We start from the raw sequence: 18,007 nt of genomic DNA, 5'->3' as shown, positions 1-18,007 counted from the left end.
TGTATATATATATATATATATATATATATATATATATATACACACACACACACACACACACACTAATTCACAGCTACATCCTTTTGAACATCGCAGTATCAATGTCTTGCCTTGCTAAGAAAACCTGACTGTGTCTTTTCCACTTGCTGAGCCTGTGCTGACCATGCAGATGTATTCAGCTGCTCTGAGTTTTCAGCAGTAGCAGCTGGAGGAAACCGTTCTCCAACAGCTTCAGCAGTCAGTCGTCCAGCTGCGGCCAGAAATAGGCTGCTGCTACGAGGTGGAGTCGCTTTCCCCACAGCTGTGTCCACAGGTTTTCTCTGCAGAGCAGCATCATTACTGATTATGGGTGACATATGGAAAGGAGTCACTGTGAAAGCAGTCCTTTGATTGCTTTTAGCTTCTTGTCCTTTAGTAGCTTTGGGTGTTCTAGAAGCAGGACTAGAGGATACCGCTGGTCCAGGGGACACACCGTTTCTGTCCAGCTCCATTGCTGTAAAGAGAAAGCACATTTATTCTATTCAACAGTGTAGTTGGTGTCGGACATGACAGGTCACAGACAACAATCTATTTCAAGGAGAAAGAAATGAATCAATCAAAATAAAAATGATCACTTTTAGATGATTTTTATTTTATCTTAGATTTACAGCATACATACATTTAATTAGGAAGACACCGACCAATTAGCCAGAGATCAGAATCAGTCAATATTCTCTATATACGTGGGTCAGCACTGTGAAATATGACCATTAAATAAACCAAGACCAAGAACCTCCAGCATGTTTAAAGCACATAATTAACTTCAGTCATTTCTTTGGGAGTTGGAGTAAACTGATCGGAATCATTTTTGGTGGGATCGAAAATTACAACTTATATAAGGGAACCTGTGCCAGTCATAATCATCTAGAAAAACTTTAAAATTAAAATCATTGCTTTTTTTGAGGGAGGTCGGTATCGCTCGGGAAATTCTAGCGGTACCAGTCCAGACCCTGTTTTTACCAGTTTATCATTTTTGTACCGATGCTAATTTCATTTTCATTCGCCTCGTCAGTTGCACATTATTCTCATTTAACCCAGCGATAACTTAAGCAGTCCCAGATATCGCTGCTGCTACTGTTTCACAAAAGACTAGTTAATGCAAAAGATGAGATGCAGGAGTCACAAGTTTGAAAGAGCCAACCAAACAATGGCTGCCATCTTTGTTTTGATTCAGTAGGAAGCAGGGGAGAAACTTCGGGAAGCAGTTAACAAATAATCTTGTTATATTGAACGAGTTAGTTTTCCAGCCGTACATCGAGAGGACGAAAACGGTTTCTGTTGCTACTTTAAAAACTCGCCGTGTTTTTAAACAGCGTCTTTCTAAAACACTAAACAATGTGCGCTTCGCTCCGTAAAGGCATGAAGAGAGGAACCAGACGAAACTCTCGCTGAAGGGGCTCTACTCTAAGCAGAAGACCCCAGTAGAAAACTACAAAAAAAGTAGATAAAACACATCAGCAGCTGTTTAACATGAAAAGTTCAAGCAGCAAAAGTTCCAACTTACCAGGCGAAGAGTGAAGCAACGCTGGGCCCACACCAGGTATGGAATGCCTGAAGGGTCATAATTCGCGCAAATTCCCCAGAAAATCTTGGACAGAATATTTATGCATGCTTTTTTTTTTTTTGTTAAAAAGAAAACTTGAAATTGGCATATTGCTTAACTCTAAAACTATTTTGGGAGTGTTTTTTTTAATTTATTTTTTATATCTTTTGGAACACTCCAAGTAAGTGTTTCAACAGTCTTTGTTGAAGACTTTATATTATTAATAGCCCAAATTGCATATCCACAGCTATAAATTTTCCAAGGCTAAAACTCAGGTTTATTGCTTTATGACTTTATGACTACCTTACAAACAGACCATATTTTGTGAGACTGAAGAACTGTGTCTAACCAGATGGTCAACAACACAGGAGCTCAACAGGGGACTGTACTCTCACCATTTTTTTCACTTTCTACACTTCAGACTTTCAGCACAAGTCTGACTTCTGTCATCTACAGAAATACTCAGATGACTCTGCAGTTGTCAGGTGTATCAGAGATGGACAAGAGGCTGAGTACAGAGAGCTGGTGGACTGCTTTGTGTAATGGTGTGGAAATAATCATCTCATCTTGAATGTAAACAAAACTAAAGAGATGATTGTTGATTTCAGGAAAAGCAGGGTTAGATCAAACCTTATTTCCAACATGGGAGAAGTGGAGGTGGTTGAGGAATATAAATACCTCAATCTGGACAACAGACTGGACTGGAGACGCAACAGTGAAGTTGGTTTTTAGAAGCACACAGCAGAATGCACTTCTCAAGGAAGCCAAGATCTTTCAAGGTTTGCAGCAAAATGATGCAGAATATCTATAAGTCTGTTGTTGAGAGCGTCATCTCTTCTGCTGTCATTTGTTGGGTCAGCAGCATCAGAACCAGGGACCTAAAAAGGCTCAACAGCTTGATAAAGAAGGCTGGTTCTGTTCTGGGGGCGACTCTGGAGATGATTAAGCAAAGAAGGATTCTTCATAAAAATAAAGAAAATGATTGGACAATCCTAACCATCCTCTTCATGGGACTGTTTTGGGAAAACAGAGTGTCTTCATTAAATTTCATTTAATGAGGCTTCTTCAAATGTTCTGTAATACAGACAACTACAAAAGATTTTCCCTGCCAACACAGTCACTACCTACAATAACTGAAGAATATTAATAGCATTTAATTTCCTTTTGGGATCAATAAAGTATTTTTGAATTTGACATCTATGCCAATATGAGCTGCAATCTACTTAAAGACAATGTAATGGACCTGAGTTAGAATACAGTCTTCATTGTTACACCTGAGGTAGTCTTAATGCTTCAAGTCAAAATGGTTTAAACAGAGAGGCAGTCCCACCTATAGAATGATGGTGCCACCAGAGCAGAGCTTGCTGAGGATCAGCAGCTGATGGTTGTGAAGTGGTAGCACCACAGAGCTACTGTAGTAGCCACTTGAGGATCAAATCTGGACAATGGAGCAGCAGGCTGAAGGAATTAGAAGCTGATGAAAACACAAACAACATCCCACTTGTTTAATTCGATTTATTAAAAACGGCAGCAGAAAGACATTCAATACAATAAATAAACATAAAATCCTCCTTGATTTTACAGGCAAGGCAATATATCTGCACTAATCTACATGACTAAATATAAAACACATTATAAATGGGCAAATAAAAGCTCAAATCACAGTGATGTTGCATTATTCTAACCTATAGGAAGACAGCAAACATAAGAGGTAAAAACAAAATCAGTACACATCATTGATGTGAAGATTTCAATGAGAACGACACTGGACATGAAAACAGCAAAGGTGCAAAAACTAGCATTGATCTCTTATATCCTTACAGCTGTCAAAACATTCAAAATTAATCTTGCTGATTCAGTTTAGATTTTTAAATTTGGCTGATTTTATTCTTTAATTCTTTAATTCCAGCATTAGTGGTGCATCACTGATGCTGGAAAAGCAAATAACAAACCCACAACTAAAAATCTATTTCAAACATATAAAAATCAAATTATTTTCTATTTGTATTAATCAAATGCAAGACATTAAACAGACTTTTAAAAGAGTTTGGAGTTTGAGATTGCTTCAAAACTGCAGAAACTCCAGGTATATAAAGTCCAAAAGGAACCCAATTTGCTCCAGGCTTCCTGCTGGCCTGCTCTCTGTATTCTGGGTAAACAGACAAAAACAGTGTAATCCTGGAAATATGTCCACATTGTCCACGCTTAATTCCCACATGGTTTTTGTACTGGTTATGGTATTTTGATGAACTTCATGTGTTGCAGCTCTCACTGTAGGAAGGAGGAGCTTCTGGAAAACACAGACACCATCACACAAAAGCACAATGTTATTGTATTATGGAGAGTGAAGAGTGCCAAATTGCATTAAACAAATAACTTAGGAATTGTGTCCATTTTTTAAAACTGGAAAAAACTTAAGTAGAGAGGAAACTGGAAAAAAACTTAAGTAGAGAGTCCCTCAATCAAATTTATTGGTTTTATTTTAAAAACTAGATGTCATTTTTTAATGATTTAATAATTTGTTTCATGTTCAAGTGCTGAAGTATATTACAAAATAATTTTAACTAAACTTCATCAGGGCTTTTTCTACAGAAACCCTAACATGACTGACCGCTTCAAACAGCAAGTCAGGACAGTTTCTTCCAAGTTTTCTATGACTGAGCCAATATTTTCAATTAAGGTGTGAAAATTGAGGCGTATAGATTTAGAAATTATTGATCAGTTATTTGTGAGATAGCAGCAGTTTTAGCATTAGAGAAATCCCACCTTCCCCTCTGATTAAGAGCTAGCACTAAATCAGCATTATAGCTGATCTCTGCTTCATAGAACTAAAGAAGCAAACGGTCTTTGTTAGCCACTGTAAGCAGAACCCCACTTGACAAAATTCAAACTACTGTTTTTAAGTTGATCTGATGTTATAGTGTTTATTTTCCACTGACTGGTGGCGACCACCACCTAAACATGCCATCAGAAAGAGCAGCAGGGGCAAATCTCTTGTTCTGAACTTTATTAACAGAGGAGGGAATTTGTGAAGCTTTATAGAATTGTTTCTCTTACTGTTTAAAAGTTTTTCAATCCAACCAATGTAGCTCTGGTAATTCTGAACTCTGACCCTTTGATCCATGAGTGGATTCATTTTTTTGTCTGGACTGGTAATGTAGAATTATATTGAATTTCTTTTGACTGAATAATATTCTGACATAATAAGATGGAATCAATGTCTTTAAACGCAACAAGTGGTAATCAGCTTGTTTGACCCATAAACACATGGTCAAAGCTGGACCCATCAAGCCTTCTCAGACATTCATGTCCTTCTGTTGTCTCAGAAAACCTCATCATCTGAAGAAGAAACTGCAAACAGAAATGACTAAATGCTGCAAATTAAAATATTAGTTTCTGTCTGAGAAAATGCCAGAAGCTTTCAAATGTTCTGGTCCTTTGAAAAAATTGAACACAAATGAAAAAGCTTTTTCAAAAGCTCTTAACCAAAAGTAATTACTAATGTATATGAATAAGTGCTAACTCACAAATAAAGTCAGTGAATCTTGGGATTGCAGTGACAGATGTTATATGTGTGGATTTTACTAACTGATATAAGCCAAATATTCTCTGTGCTCTCTCAAATCTGGTCAGATTTTCTCCTCGCTCACAAAACTTCTCTCTGGACGGATTAAATCTCCGCTCACAAACCTCTCTGCTCTCTTGCAAATAGTTTTCTGCTCTCTCTCACAGAACAAGCAGTTCCATCACCTGGCAACCGTTCTAGCCAAGCTATAAATAAAGTGCTATTGAGCCTTTGCAGGTGATGTCACACTCTCCAGAACTCCACCCACTCTGCCATCATGGGGTTAAAACAACCAATGCGCTCCTACATCTGTCTCAAAACAGATATCTGTAACCTAATATCACTTTTTTATTTAGTTTATTTCATTTTAAAAATGGTCATAGGGTGCTGCGCAGCCGGCCGGTACAAACAGACAAGGATTCAAACTAAACTTGTCTTATTTTATAACTTTTAATAAGGAAAGATACGGCAGTGATTGACATCAGCCGTCATTCAGAGTGACTGTCAGTCCTCAGTATAATTGCTGATTTGCAGTGAACACTTTTCACAAGGTAAGAAGATTAACGTTCATATACTTTATGAGTATAAGTATGATTAGAAAGATATCAAATATTGCGTTATTGAGAAGGGACGCATCAGGAGGGATGATGAATGGGTCGGTTTCTAAGCTAGCCATTTCCAACTTTTGAAAATCCTGTTGTCTATGAGCCCCAACCAGGTGTGTAACGTTCACAGACAAATTAGCTTGACTCGAAAAGTGGAAACCATGAATAAACTGACAATAACTGACAAAAACAACTTTGGAAAACAATTTCAGTTGCTCTGTTCAATACTCTCGTCCCTCACTTCTAAGTAGTTGCAAAAGTTCAATACAAGGCGGTGGGAGCCTCCTCTAGGGTGTGTTTGTTTCCTTCTACTGGGTGTGCCCGAGTTGCTACAATCAATTGTAGCACCTGTTCTTTCTGCGTCGCCCACTGGACGTAGGGAGAACCAACTTCAGCTTTTTGCACCGTGCTTAGACTTTCAGCGTCATGACATTCTTTCAAAAGAAGAGCGACAGCAAGTTCAAATCGTCACAGTGGCAACTAGTAATGGCACTTGATGTGGCAGCTGCTGGAAGCTGACTCAACTTAGTAGTGGTAGGTTCCAGCAGCTGCCACTAGGTACCAGAGCCATGGATATATAATCTGTGCAGAGAGGATAAAATCTGAGCATGAACACAAAGATTTGAGAGAATATTTGAAAGATAGCAAAAGTTTTGAGTGCAAGCATTACAAGTTTTGAGAACGAAGAGATGGAATCCTGCGTTCAAACTGAAAATGTAAGCTTCATTTATTATGGCAGTAGAATTCCCTCATAAAGCTACATAAAAACTCACCTTGTGGGTAGGCTTGGGTGCCATAGTCTGGAAGAGGGTAACTGAGTGGTGCTGCCACTGGGTGGGCACCATTACCAGAGGGGTAAGGGGCCGTGGCCCCTGTTGACCCTCCAAGTGGGGAAGGCCCACTTGGAGCTGGGGCGGACGCATTAAGTGGTTGGTTCTGGGGAAAGAAGAGGCCTGGAGCATAGCTGAAGGCATTGGGTGATACCGCCTGAGACTGGCGCTTGTTGGGGAAGTCATCCTTCAACAAGTTCCCACCTTCTGCTCCATGGTGGTACTCAGCAGGAGGGGCGCTGGGGGAGCTGTGGGAGGACATCCTGGAGCGGGGTGTGGGACGGGGAGCAGGTCTAGGACCAGGTCGAGCTGGTGGTGTGTTCATGGAGGAAGATGCCGAGGGCTCTGCTTCCGACTCAGGGGCTACTAGCTCTTTCTTGGAAGGAGGAACTTCTTTTTTGGAATGACAGCGTTTTTTGTCAAGTGAGACATTTCCAATATGGATCGGTAATGTCAGCGAAACATCGGGAGACTTCAGGCTGACCTGAGGCAAGGAACACAGAATAAACAGATTCACTAAGTCAAACATTCTCTGATAACATCATAATAAACTTTAAAGGACATGGAGTGTCTTATATTACCTTGACATAATACTCAATCTTTATAAGTTCACAGCCATTCAGTGAGGACTGAGGGAGGGCAGGAACGATGATCTGCTCCTCCCACTTCACCTCTCTACCACCCTTTACCTCACCACCTTCTGCCTCAACTATGGACTTCAGATCATGGGTGGGCTTCTTCGTCTCATAGGTCACCCTCTGAAAACAGTAATGATACGGAAATTACTAAAGCAAAGCCGACTGTGACATGGTGTTAAAAAGCAGGTTTTCATAGAAAAAGCACAAAGAACAAAATACCACAAAGGCAAAGCTGGGTGTTGTGAATTATGAAATATTTAAAATAGGGGAAGAGCAGTTGATATAGAATCTTTACCTAGATTCTATTTTGCCATTTTGACTTTAAGACCCCCATCTTTTTTCTCTCAGAGCATTCTTTAGCTTTGGTTGTTTTTCTATGAACATTTCAACTGTGGGTCCGAAACAGAGTGAGGTGCTGATCAAGGAACTCTTCCCACAGCAGCAGCGTTGACCAATGGTTTCTCAGCAGAGGAGTGTGTGGGAGATAATGAAACCTGTGATTTTGAGCAATATCTCTAAGCAAACAATGAGCATATTTTACAAGTTTTATGGAGTCTCTACAAAGTCCCTGGGAGGGTGTAACCGTAACAAACTTTGAAAGGATTGACTGAAGTGGACTTCTGTGAGTTTCTAAGATTGAACAGACTGCTGTGGTCGGGATTAAAGTTACACAGCAACATTTACACTGGAAAACTGAAATGTAAATCACTTCAGAATCAGAACATAAACCATAACTTCAGCAGTGACGTCTTTATGAAATGTTTGCTTACACTATTGCGTTTTTACATTTCAATTAAGTGGCCTTGGAAGACAAAATTATATAGGAAAATAACTGCTACATTGCCCTTGTATTCATAGCATGAGCACCTGAACACCACTGATGTAAAATCAATGGGACTTCAACTCAAATTTCAAAGCAATGATCATCAATAAAATTACTTAATCACATGTAACCATGGAAACACTTTACTAACATAGGGATGTTGGTGCTGTCAGGATTCTGACCTGACAGTACCTACATCTTAATATTATCTGACCACTTGAGAGCATTCATCGAGCATTGAGACTTAATTCCCAGATGGTCAGATGATCCTTAAATATGAAAATTAATTCATTAAAAATCATGGTGATAACTGAGAAAAGTAACACAGATGGCTACTTCAAAATCCTCCCCATCATGGGGTTTTAGTAAGCCAGCAGTCATGACAAGCTAGGAAACATTGTAGCAGCAACTGTAATAATGTGCAGAGATTGTAGTCGTTTTATTTGTCCCTTTTGACAATAGATTATTTAAAACCCTACAATATTAATTTGAATGAAGGGTATTATCTTTCCTTTAGTGGTGAGGCTCCACCAATTGTAACAGTTAATTGCAGGGTCTATAATTCACCAATTGAAATTAATTGAGCTCAAAGAGAATATATAAGCAAAATACAAATTTTCAATTCAAAAATTCCTTTTGGTGCCACCTCAACAACAAAGATATGTTATGCTTTCAGTCTGTTATCCAACCATCAAATTTGTAGAAATACTATTATATCCATTGAGCTTTTAAGTGCCTTGGGAAGACCTGATCATTCAAGGAACTTCTCAGAAGTTACTTGAATGATCCATACATATATCTATATAGTCCATATAAAGATGGACAATATCTACAGTCCATATATCTATAGAAATATGGACTATAGAACCTGGAAATGAGCCCATTTTAAATAAAGTTTTGTCCCCTCAGATATTATTGCTTTTAAATAAATAAATAAACCTCCTGACAATAATCCAGGAACCATGGTGGAGAAATGCCCAAACTCCACTAGTCCAAGCAAAGCATCAGTGAAGTTGGTTTCTGGAGTGAAGGAATTCCTGCTTTGGGAGTCAGAGTCACTGTTTTGTTTCTTCCAGATTTTTTTTCTGTTCAGGGGATGAGCAGGGGAGGTAGAGACAGTAGCACAGAGACACACCACACAGCGCTCCTGCTTCTTTGTAACAGATTTACTTTTTGTTTTCCCTTTTTTAAAGCAAATGAGTCTGTGTGTCACCCCTCCTGCTGTATTCTCAAATCAATCCCAATGCACCTCACATCGGGACAGCCTTATTAACTACATAGCAATAGGTGACATGAAAAGTGCTTTGAGACATATTGTTGGTGCATTGAAAAGCTTTTACCTGCATGAGGCTGGCAGCTATGTGGCCTGTGGGCTTTGAGGACTGGTTATGGATGTAGGCCGACACCTTGATGATCTGGCCTGGTGTGTAACCCTTCATGTCTGTTTCGGCCTTCAGAACAATTGTCCCCGTTTTTAGAAGCATGTAGGTGAACTGTTGAGTTACTTCAGAAGTGGATGGTCCCTGTAAAGAATAACATAAAGACAAAAATGATCAGGAGTTTGTAAATAAATTCCATTGAAGCGTTCATTGGTCTTTTCTTTTCTCTTAAAGTCTGAAACAGAAAAAAAAACCTACCCACAATTAAACATTCACATTGTGTCTTTTCTCTCTCAATTATTTTCATATTTTGTAATCTACTTATGACTTTGACTAAAACCTCTCTTGATTGATGAAATGAAAAAATGTGTCCGAATATGTTTCTCTGAACTACTTCAGAGAGCAGCATTAATGTGCTGCTAGAGTCAGTGAAAATCTCCTCTTCAATGTGTCTCCTGTGTGTTTATAGCAGTATTTAGCATTGTTCCAGTTTGACTAAATCAAGATGAATGTTAAATCCAAGCCTAGAAGTGTTTGGGAGATAAACTCGTCACATCACTTATACTCCAACCCGGCACTCTGGAGTGTAAAGATCCCTTGTTCAATAAATTCAACAGCCCTTCTCTACACAACGACCTCCAAACAGCTTAGCTTGCCTATCCCTGTTATAAATTTATGCATATCCAGTTTATTTTCTTCCCTCCAAAAGAATATCTGAACCTGTTCCATTTTACCACCTGGATTTTTAATCACTCACATTCACCACCAAGCTGATGTACCAGGACTAATCTGTAGAAAAATCCAGAACAGCTCACCCATATATCAGGCAGTTCATTCAGGTTCAGAAGGCTCAGCAGGTAGAAAGGTTTCTCTGTGCTGTAGTCCTTGGCAAATCGAGGGGTTTCGATAAAAGCCCTCACTCTGTAAATGATTTTGCCATAACTGCCTTCAAAAGAGGTTGGGGAAGAGGCTGTGGAGACAAGCAGAACAGAACCATCATGTTCTCCTCAAAATCTCAAAATCTGATTAATTATACTCTAAAAACACAGTTCATTGTGACACATGGTTTTAACTTCAAAATTCAGATTCCATTTGATCATTTATTAAGTATAATAGAAAAAGCTGGGTTTTTTTAACATCCAAATCCTGAAATATTATCAGATCATATAAACAACCTGAAAACAAAGTGATAGAGGTAAGAGCAGACACACATTTGTCTATCCAGTCATATTAGGATTTATTTTAATAACTATGTATTTACCCCTAGCCCTAACATTGGCAGACTGCCACATTAGGGTCAGGCTTATTGGTCTTCAGAAGGTTAATGATTATACCGAAAAGGATCTTAAATAGATAAACAGGTACACACACACACACAAACACACACACACACACACACACACACACACACACACACATGCACACACACATTGTTGTGTAACACTGTAAAAGACTGGTTGGGCTGGTTTATTGTTTTTACATCTTGCAATGCGTCTTTCAGCGTTACCTAGAAAAAACAACAATCTCAAAACAGGAAAGTGGTTCTACCAAGTCTAAAATACAAAGATATAGTTAGCGCTGTGTTGCGTCAGAGTCTATGAAGTCAAAGCATGGCAGGAAGTAAATGACTACAAACTCCACGTCAACAGATAATTATCTACGTTCAGCTGTTTATCCAGAAATATCTTCATATTCTCCGTTCAGCCTCATGTCAGAAAATGCCATGTGTCACCATGGAGCGATACAGTTTAAAGGGAGAAACTGATTATTGCGCCAGAACCCACATCTTGAGCCTGCACACCGCTGACCAGGACTAACATGTCATCGGAGATAAATGTTCCATTTGGTCATTCTGAGTTCAACAAAACATTATTTGATAATTCAAGATTTGTCTGTAATAATTTCCTGGAGACATCTCATTGCTGATGACTCAAATTGAAGGTGAGAAGGCTTGTCATTACAGGCACAACTGTTCCTTAGGAACTTTATGTCCTCCGTTGGAGTCTGAGGACATTAAGATCAACAACTTGAAAACAAAGTGATAGGTGTTTGTTTCACAAAAGTAAAGTTCACTTTACTCCTTTCATATTAGTTAAAACCCCTCAGTTTGATTTCAGACCTTTGATAATCAAAGTCATCAAAAGTCTTATCTGAGACTTTTGATAACATTTCTCATCTGAGAAACTTTGCCTGGTCCAGATGTTCTTTAAGGAAGGGACTCTGTCAGACCAGAGTTAATGCCCGACTCTGGCACTAGAAAACTGGTACCAAGTACTGACAGCCAAACGTTTCTATAGGAAGGAGGATTTCAGTTGACGGAATACCTTACTGACTGTTTCAGTGTTTTGAGATCATACCAGTCCAAATGAACCCCACACAAGCCTTCCATGACCTGGTTTTATTGTTTATGTGGGTTGCAGTACAACACCATAACAAGCTGTGTCACCAAACTAGATTCAAGCAAAGTTTAGGAGTCAGCGAGTTTCACTTTATTAAAGTCTTTGGAATCAGGTAAGTAATCAACACTGCTAATATGCTTTCCCAGTGGAAGAATGTTTTGTGTTTGATCCTGTTCTAGCTAATATGTAGACAGTTTACAGGCAACGCTGATCTGTGACTATAGACAATAACAGTATGAAAATGGGTGTGGAGTGAAAAACAACAGTAACTTGCCAACCACATCATTTGGAATTCAAAATGGAATGCAAACATTATTCATATCTCTCAAAAAGAAAATATACTGGCATACATCAAGACAGTCCAGGATACCAGACAACCAAATCCAACAATCTGGCTTTACTTTTCTGCCCAATTAATTAAATTCCAAGTCTGTGCCTGTACATGTTTGACCACTTAGCAGGCAGACGGTTATGGATTTCTGCTGTTATTTTCTCAGATCTATGGTGCTTTAGGAAGGAACAGTTAAAGTTGGCCCTTGTCTTGCTGGGTTATTGCGTCATTAATAAAATTCATAAAACTAATAAGTATATTTTGAATGTTGTATTTAGTATAAGATTAAATCTATGTGTACATCCCCATTGTTAACTGTATCATGTTAATCTGTAAGTGGACTGAATTTGCATGAGACCTTTTTAGCCATGCTAACCACGTACCCATGCAACCAGTAAATCTTCTCATAGCAAGATAAATATTTCCCGGTGAGTCTTGGCTGCCATACATACATAAAAACATAAACACTTATTTTTACCAAATTCTGCATAAAAATTAGACTTTATTCCTCTGAAGAAGTTTTACTGATGAACATTTACTACTAAGGAGTGTTTTCAATACATTTCTACGGCAAGTGATTTCAAAGTAAAACTCCAGAGTCCCCAATTTAACATGGAAAAGAATCACCTGGCCCTCCTTGGAAAATGTTTTACCCTCCTTTTGTTGGATTATGAATTTATGAAAAGGTTCACTGTGTTTTTCTTCTTTATGAAATCACATTATTTGTCAAGTGATCCCTAAAATTATCAGTCCAATTTCCAAATATGGTTTTACTCTGATTTTGAACACAAAGCTAACAGCACTTTTCAACCATCAGTCAGTATTTATGAAGTCCTCTGCAGATGCATTGGGCTCATTTCTTCACTGTCACTCAGAAAAAGGCCCAGCTGGCAGTGGTGACAAAGCTGGGACTGGGAGAGTTTTCCCTCTGATTGCTAACAGCATAGTTCTGTAATGAATAACAATGGACAACTAGAGATAATCTCTTCGCTGATGCACAACCTGAAGTGTATCAGTTTTGCTGTTTCAATAACCACTTTCATTATTCAAGACAAAAGTTTGCACTAGAACCAGGCCAACGGACATTTAGAACATTACAAGTGACATCAAAACAGCAAACATGTAACTTGTTCCATGATGAGTCAAGCTTTATGTAAGACTCTTCATATTAATGTGGGAGTATAATTAGCCCATCTTGAGAAATTAAAAGCAGATGAATAGGTTTTGAACATGCTACTCATAACATTGTGATTGTTTTTTTATTCCATTTCCCCTCCTAACAAAACTGGTTCTCTTCTCTAGCCCAACAAAGAGTTGGTGCCAAGCTGGTCTTTAAAAGTGACGAAGCTGGTCTTCTACCAGTGAAGAACAGCTGCTCAGCATTGGTATTGTTTGGGTGGAAAAATATCCAGAAGGCTCCTAATTCAGAGTCCTGTCCATGTTATCGAGGTTAAATCTATTCTTATGGCGTTCTTATGCTTGAACGCCATAAGAATCCATTAATCCACAAAACATTGTCATACCAAGAAGAAAAAAAGCTAGGAAAGGTGTGCCGAATTCTCAAGTTGCCATAACAGCCAGACAGCCTGAGGACCCTGGCTCAATGTATGTGTTGATATGCTCTGTTAGTGCATCAACAGCTGATTTGGCACCATTGTATCAAGGGACACTTTTTAGAATAATTCCTAAAACAAGTCTTGGTTGTTGATTGCTCAGTGCTCCAAAATGAAAATCTGGAAAGATTTTCTCTCACTCCCTAGTAGTAAAAAAAATAAAATAAAAAAATCAGTGTCCTGAGTCCAGGTAACTGTTGCCAGTCCAGGCTGCAATGACAGTATAAATCCACATGCAAAACATTGCAGCCTGACTGGAATTGCAAGGGCAAAACCCACTATCATGGGAAAGAATGCAAAGCAGCATGTATTCATCACGTCACTCATCTGTCCTACCTGGAATGAGAAACTTGAAGGGAAACTGGTGGTCGCCCTGCTTCAGGGTTCCTGCAAAGAGAGCACAGAAACAATCAGCCTCCTGTTTTCCACCCAGGGCTGCAGTGGACAGATGCAGCTTTCATTTGTGCAGTCTTTACACTTCAGCTACACACACCTTACTATCATTTGGATGACAAAGAAGTCACATCAATATTTACTTAATAAACATGTCAAAAATAATCCCGACAAGCCCACTTGCTAAAGAAAACAGTGCCATCAGTGTTGGACTGTACCTTTGTCGGCAACAGAGATGGTGTTGTTAAAGTACTGCTCCTCTGTTGTCCAGGCGGTGTCATTTATCTTACTGGTGATGCCACAGAAACCATTGCAGCTCACTTTGATGACTGTGGATGAAATAAAAAAAACACACAGGACATGGATTTAAAAATGAACCAGAATCTGAGCAATAATAGCTTAAGCAACTTTCAGCAATTATGTTAAGTTACCAAAAAAAAATTAAATAAATAAATAAAAATCTACTCTGGAATCTCTACTGTTGAAATGAAAACCATGTGCATAAACATCTGTGAATCTACAAAAAATAAATAAAAAACAGAAAGAACTGTGTTCCACTTTGCTGCTCTACTGGGCCTTAAAGCCCATATTTACTCATTTAGATGTTGTACGATAAAGCAAAACTATGCAACTGAAGGATGACTATTTACAAAGTATCATTTGCTATCATTTTTACTGTAAGAAATGAAGTGTTTGATATTAACTTATTCTGCACACTCCACCATACGGAGCTAACAGGAGACAAGATGTTTAACAGCAAGAAATACACAAACTTCATGCTGTATAACCACTTCTGTAATGGTAGCAACAGCAACAACTGTGCTAAGAATAACAATAAATCCTCAGTTTGTCAGGCAGACATGCATCAGACTGAAGCGCCAGTGATGAATACAGACAGGGAGAAATGTCATAATGTGGCACAACTGTTGATCACACTTGCTTTGAAAATACTGTTAAAATATTTGCTGGAGCACCTGGATAGAATCCACACGTACGAGGAGAATATGTAAACTCCATCAGGCCAGTATTTTAGCCTGGAACTTTTCTGCAGCAATCACCAGTGCTAATAGAACTGCTGATTAATGTTTTCACATCGGTCGATAAAGTTACACATTACATGTTTCATACTGAAACCACAGTTCTTATCATTCCTTCTGTAACTGACTCTATAGACTCACTCTCCTTAGTACAAACAACTGTGGAGATAAATTAGTGATGCACCAACAAATCAGGAAGCTTTTTCCTTACTGAAAAATAAGAAATGCTTGTTTTAATATTAATCAAATCTATTAGAACAGAAACTTCTTCTCTTTGTAGTGAGTAAAGGTGCCACAGCATGTTACTTACTCTAGCTTTTTTTTATTTTAATGAGAATGCAAGAGAGGTCAGGTATGTGGTTACATGCATGAATACTAATGATCTTGTAAAAGATTCAAAATTACTTTTACAGTTTCAGAAACTATTGCATTTTTTTTTTCCTTTTATGGTCAATGATTTCTACATTTATCCATTTATCTAGTTGTATGTTCTGTAGTTATAAAAGAAAACCCAGCGGCTCCGAGTGGCTCAGCTGGCAGGTGCACCGTGAGCACAGGCTGCAGTCCTGGCAGAGCTCTGGGTTTGATGCCTTTACCCCCTTCTCTCACCACCCAATACAGTTCAATAAAGGTCACTAGAGCCCCCCCAAAAAATAATCTGAATTTGACATAACTGGACATGGGTATAAGCCCGATCAGCCTAATTAGTACATCTGTAGAGAAAATGACTAAATGAGTCAATGACTGTACTCATATACTGGCATATCAACTTAATACAAGTCATCTAATAGTTGCATGATCTTCTGTAGCATCCTGACATGGTCCAATAGAATCATGCCAGGTTTTGGTGTGGTGTCAGTGTGCAGCAGAATGCTTCAGAGGTGGCAGGATAATCTACTGCCACAAAGGCAGAAATAACTTCCAAAAAGTTTAGAAAGGTATGCTCATATTTCTACAATTAGTCATGATATGTGAAAAAGAAAAGCTTTGGAAAAATTTTGTAAACTCTTAACTGTCCTGATGACATCGATGACCTGATAGATCCACTGACTTATATAAAAGCATTTTGAGAGTGACAGATAAACAATTCTTTAATGACCTGAGAAAATCCACTGAATGAAAATTTAACTCCTAAGACTAAAACCATTGGCCTCAAACCCTGAATGAGAATGTCCAAATGATTGAGCCTGCAGCAGGTTAGAGGACAGGCAGAACGACAGGAATGTCAACTAAGTTGAAGGACAACAAACACAGAGCCACTCCCAACATGGGAATCAGCTCTCAGTGGGAAGGTAGCAGAGTTTCAGCCACCTTCAGCCTGTGAGAATCAGCCCAGAAACATGACTCTGTGTCTGAACATTTTGGTCCCGTCTCAGTGAAGAGGTCTGTGTGTCTGTAGAAAAACCAACGATTTAAAAGTATCTGTGTGACCATTTTCCCTTTCCCTTCTCCTGATGACACAAGAGTTCCTAATGGTTTAGTTTTCATTTCCATCACTGAGAAGAGTGAATTCTCATCATCTCATCTAGGCGTCGCTCTAGCACAAACTGGATGGGTTGGGCTCTCATTTCCAGTTCCACAGTCCATTTTTCCAGCTTGACTTCTACTAGTTTCAGTGTATGTTCTATTATTATGCAAGACAATGGATGACAATGATTTAGTGTTCTTAAAATGCAACAACATGCAAACAGAAAAGGAAGTTCTGAAACAGTGAGTCAGGTCAGCTGATGTTTTAACAGGTAACCTGTTAAAGCAGGTTGACAGGTTATGCTTTCCCAAGAATGTCCTGGGAAATGGGAAAGCATTCCTGTGTTGTTTTTATAAGATGAATTCCCAGTGCAGTCAACCAAAAGTTACACAATTTATTTTTTCCATTTGGTATTTAATACTCGTCAAGAAAACTACAAAGCTTAACTAGTTCACTGAAACGCTGCCAGTCAAGTCTGCTCATGTTTTCCCTCGTTGTTTGAGGCCTTTGTTTCCAGTACCTCATATGATAAATGACGCAACTTAAACTGACTGCATAAATAAATAACCTGTATAAAACATATAATCAGCAGTTAATTACAAATGTAAAAGATGCAACGTCGACTTTAAACAACAGTTATGCTTCAATCTTTTGACTTCTAAAAACACTCCAACCTCCTCTTCACCACCCACTTGCCCCCTCAACCCTCCCCAAACCCGCCCAGCTCCACCCGGTCATACAGGTGGTCCAAAACGTCCCACAGACTACAAGGAGCTTTCCTAAATCCAGCAGGTCTCGAAGTAAAACGGAGCTGCGTGACTCTGCTTGAGCCTGACTCATTTCCCCACTTCCTTGTTCAGCGACAGGAACATTTCCCACCAGGGGGGAGACGGAGACAGTTCAGAGGAGGTACCTACCTTTGCATTGGATCGGCTGGTTCAGTTTGACTGTCACCTTCCCAGAAATGGACTCTCCCGGAGTGTACACAACTTTGTTCTCGTTAAACTCGACCTCGAAGGCCTCCAGTTTTCCCATGTTATCCTCACCGAAACCAACAATCACCTGAGAAGCGCACAAAAACTGCAGGACTCAGTACCTGGCTCTCTAACTCCGCCCCTTGTTGACGTCACCAGCAGCTCCAAGGTAATCTTGGGCAACTTTTATCTCCAGGACTAGACGTCATACCCTTATAATTACCCCCTTTTCTTTTTGCAAGGTGGGATCAAGTCATCGTCCCGCAAGTCAACAAATATTTCAAGAATTTTTACTTTAACACTGAAATCCCAAGTTAGGAAATACAACTACTAGGATAAGTTTATAAATATGCCACGTTCTTTGTGATTA

At 39.0% G+C, this 18,007-nt stretch overlaps 2 protein-coding genes across 2 annotated transcripts in view; both read right to left on the bottom strand.

Annotated features, from left to right (window-relative positions):
- The window catches only part of ehmt1a (euchromatic histone-lysine N-methyltransferase 1a), a 30,097-nt gene extending 28,468 nt beyond the window's left edge, over positions 1 to 1,629 (bottom strand). The window contains exons 1-2 of the mRNA XM_015039153.1: positions 1,544 to 1,629; positions 102 to 493 (exon numbers count right to left, since the gene is read on the bottom strand). Of these exons, the coding sequence (XP_014894639.1) occupies positions 102 to 491 (390 nt within the window). The 5' untranslated portion in view covers positions 492 to 493; positions 1,544 to 1,629. The remainder of the gene's footprint in view (positions 1 to 101; positions 494 to 1,543) is intronic.
- A 1,444-nt stretch (positions 1,630 to 3,073) lies between these two features.
- Positions 3,074 to 17,811, bottom strand: arrdc1a (arrestin domain containing 1a). Its single transcript, XM_015039158.1, has 8 exons — positions 17,581 to 17,811; positions 14,377 to 14,487; positions 14,102 to 14,152; positions 10,238 to 10,392; positions 9,384 to 9,566; positions 7,164 to 7,340; positions 6,526 to 7,066; positions 3,074 to 3,872 (listed from the first exon to the last, which is right to left on the bottom strand). The coding sequence occupies exons 1-8, from the start codon at positions 17,696 to 17,698 to the stop codon at positions 3,835 to 3,837; spliced, it is 1,374 nt and encodes a 457-aa protein (XP_014894644.1). The 5' UTR covers positions 17,699 to 17,811; the 3' UTR covers positions 3,074 to 3,834.
- Between the last annotated feature and the right edge of the window lie 196 nt (positions 17,812 to 18,007).

Source organism: Poecilia latipinna, unplaced genomic scaffold, assembly GCF_001443285.1.
Source record: "Poecilia latipinna isolate Pla-1442-1.1 unplaced genomic scaffold, P_latipinna-1.0 Scaffold463, whole genome shotgun sequence".
Lineage (NCBI taxonomy): Eukaryota > Metazoa > Chordata > Actinopteri > Cyprinodontiformes > Poeciliidae > Poecilia > Poecilia latipinna.
Note: the sequence above shows the minus strand (reverse complement) of the source record. Positions and strands in the feature narration are given on the sequence as shown.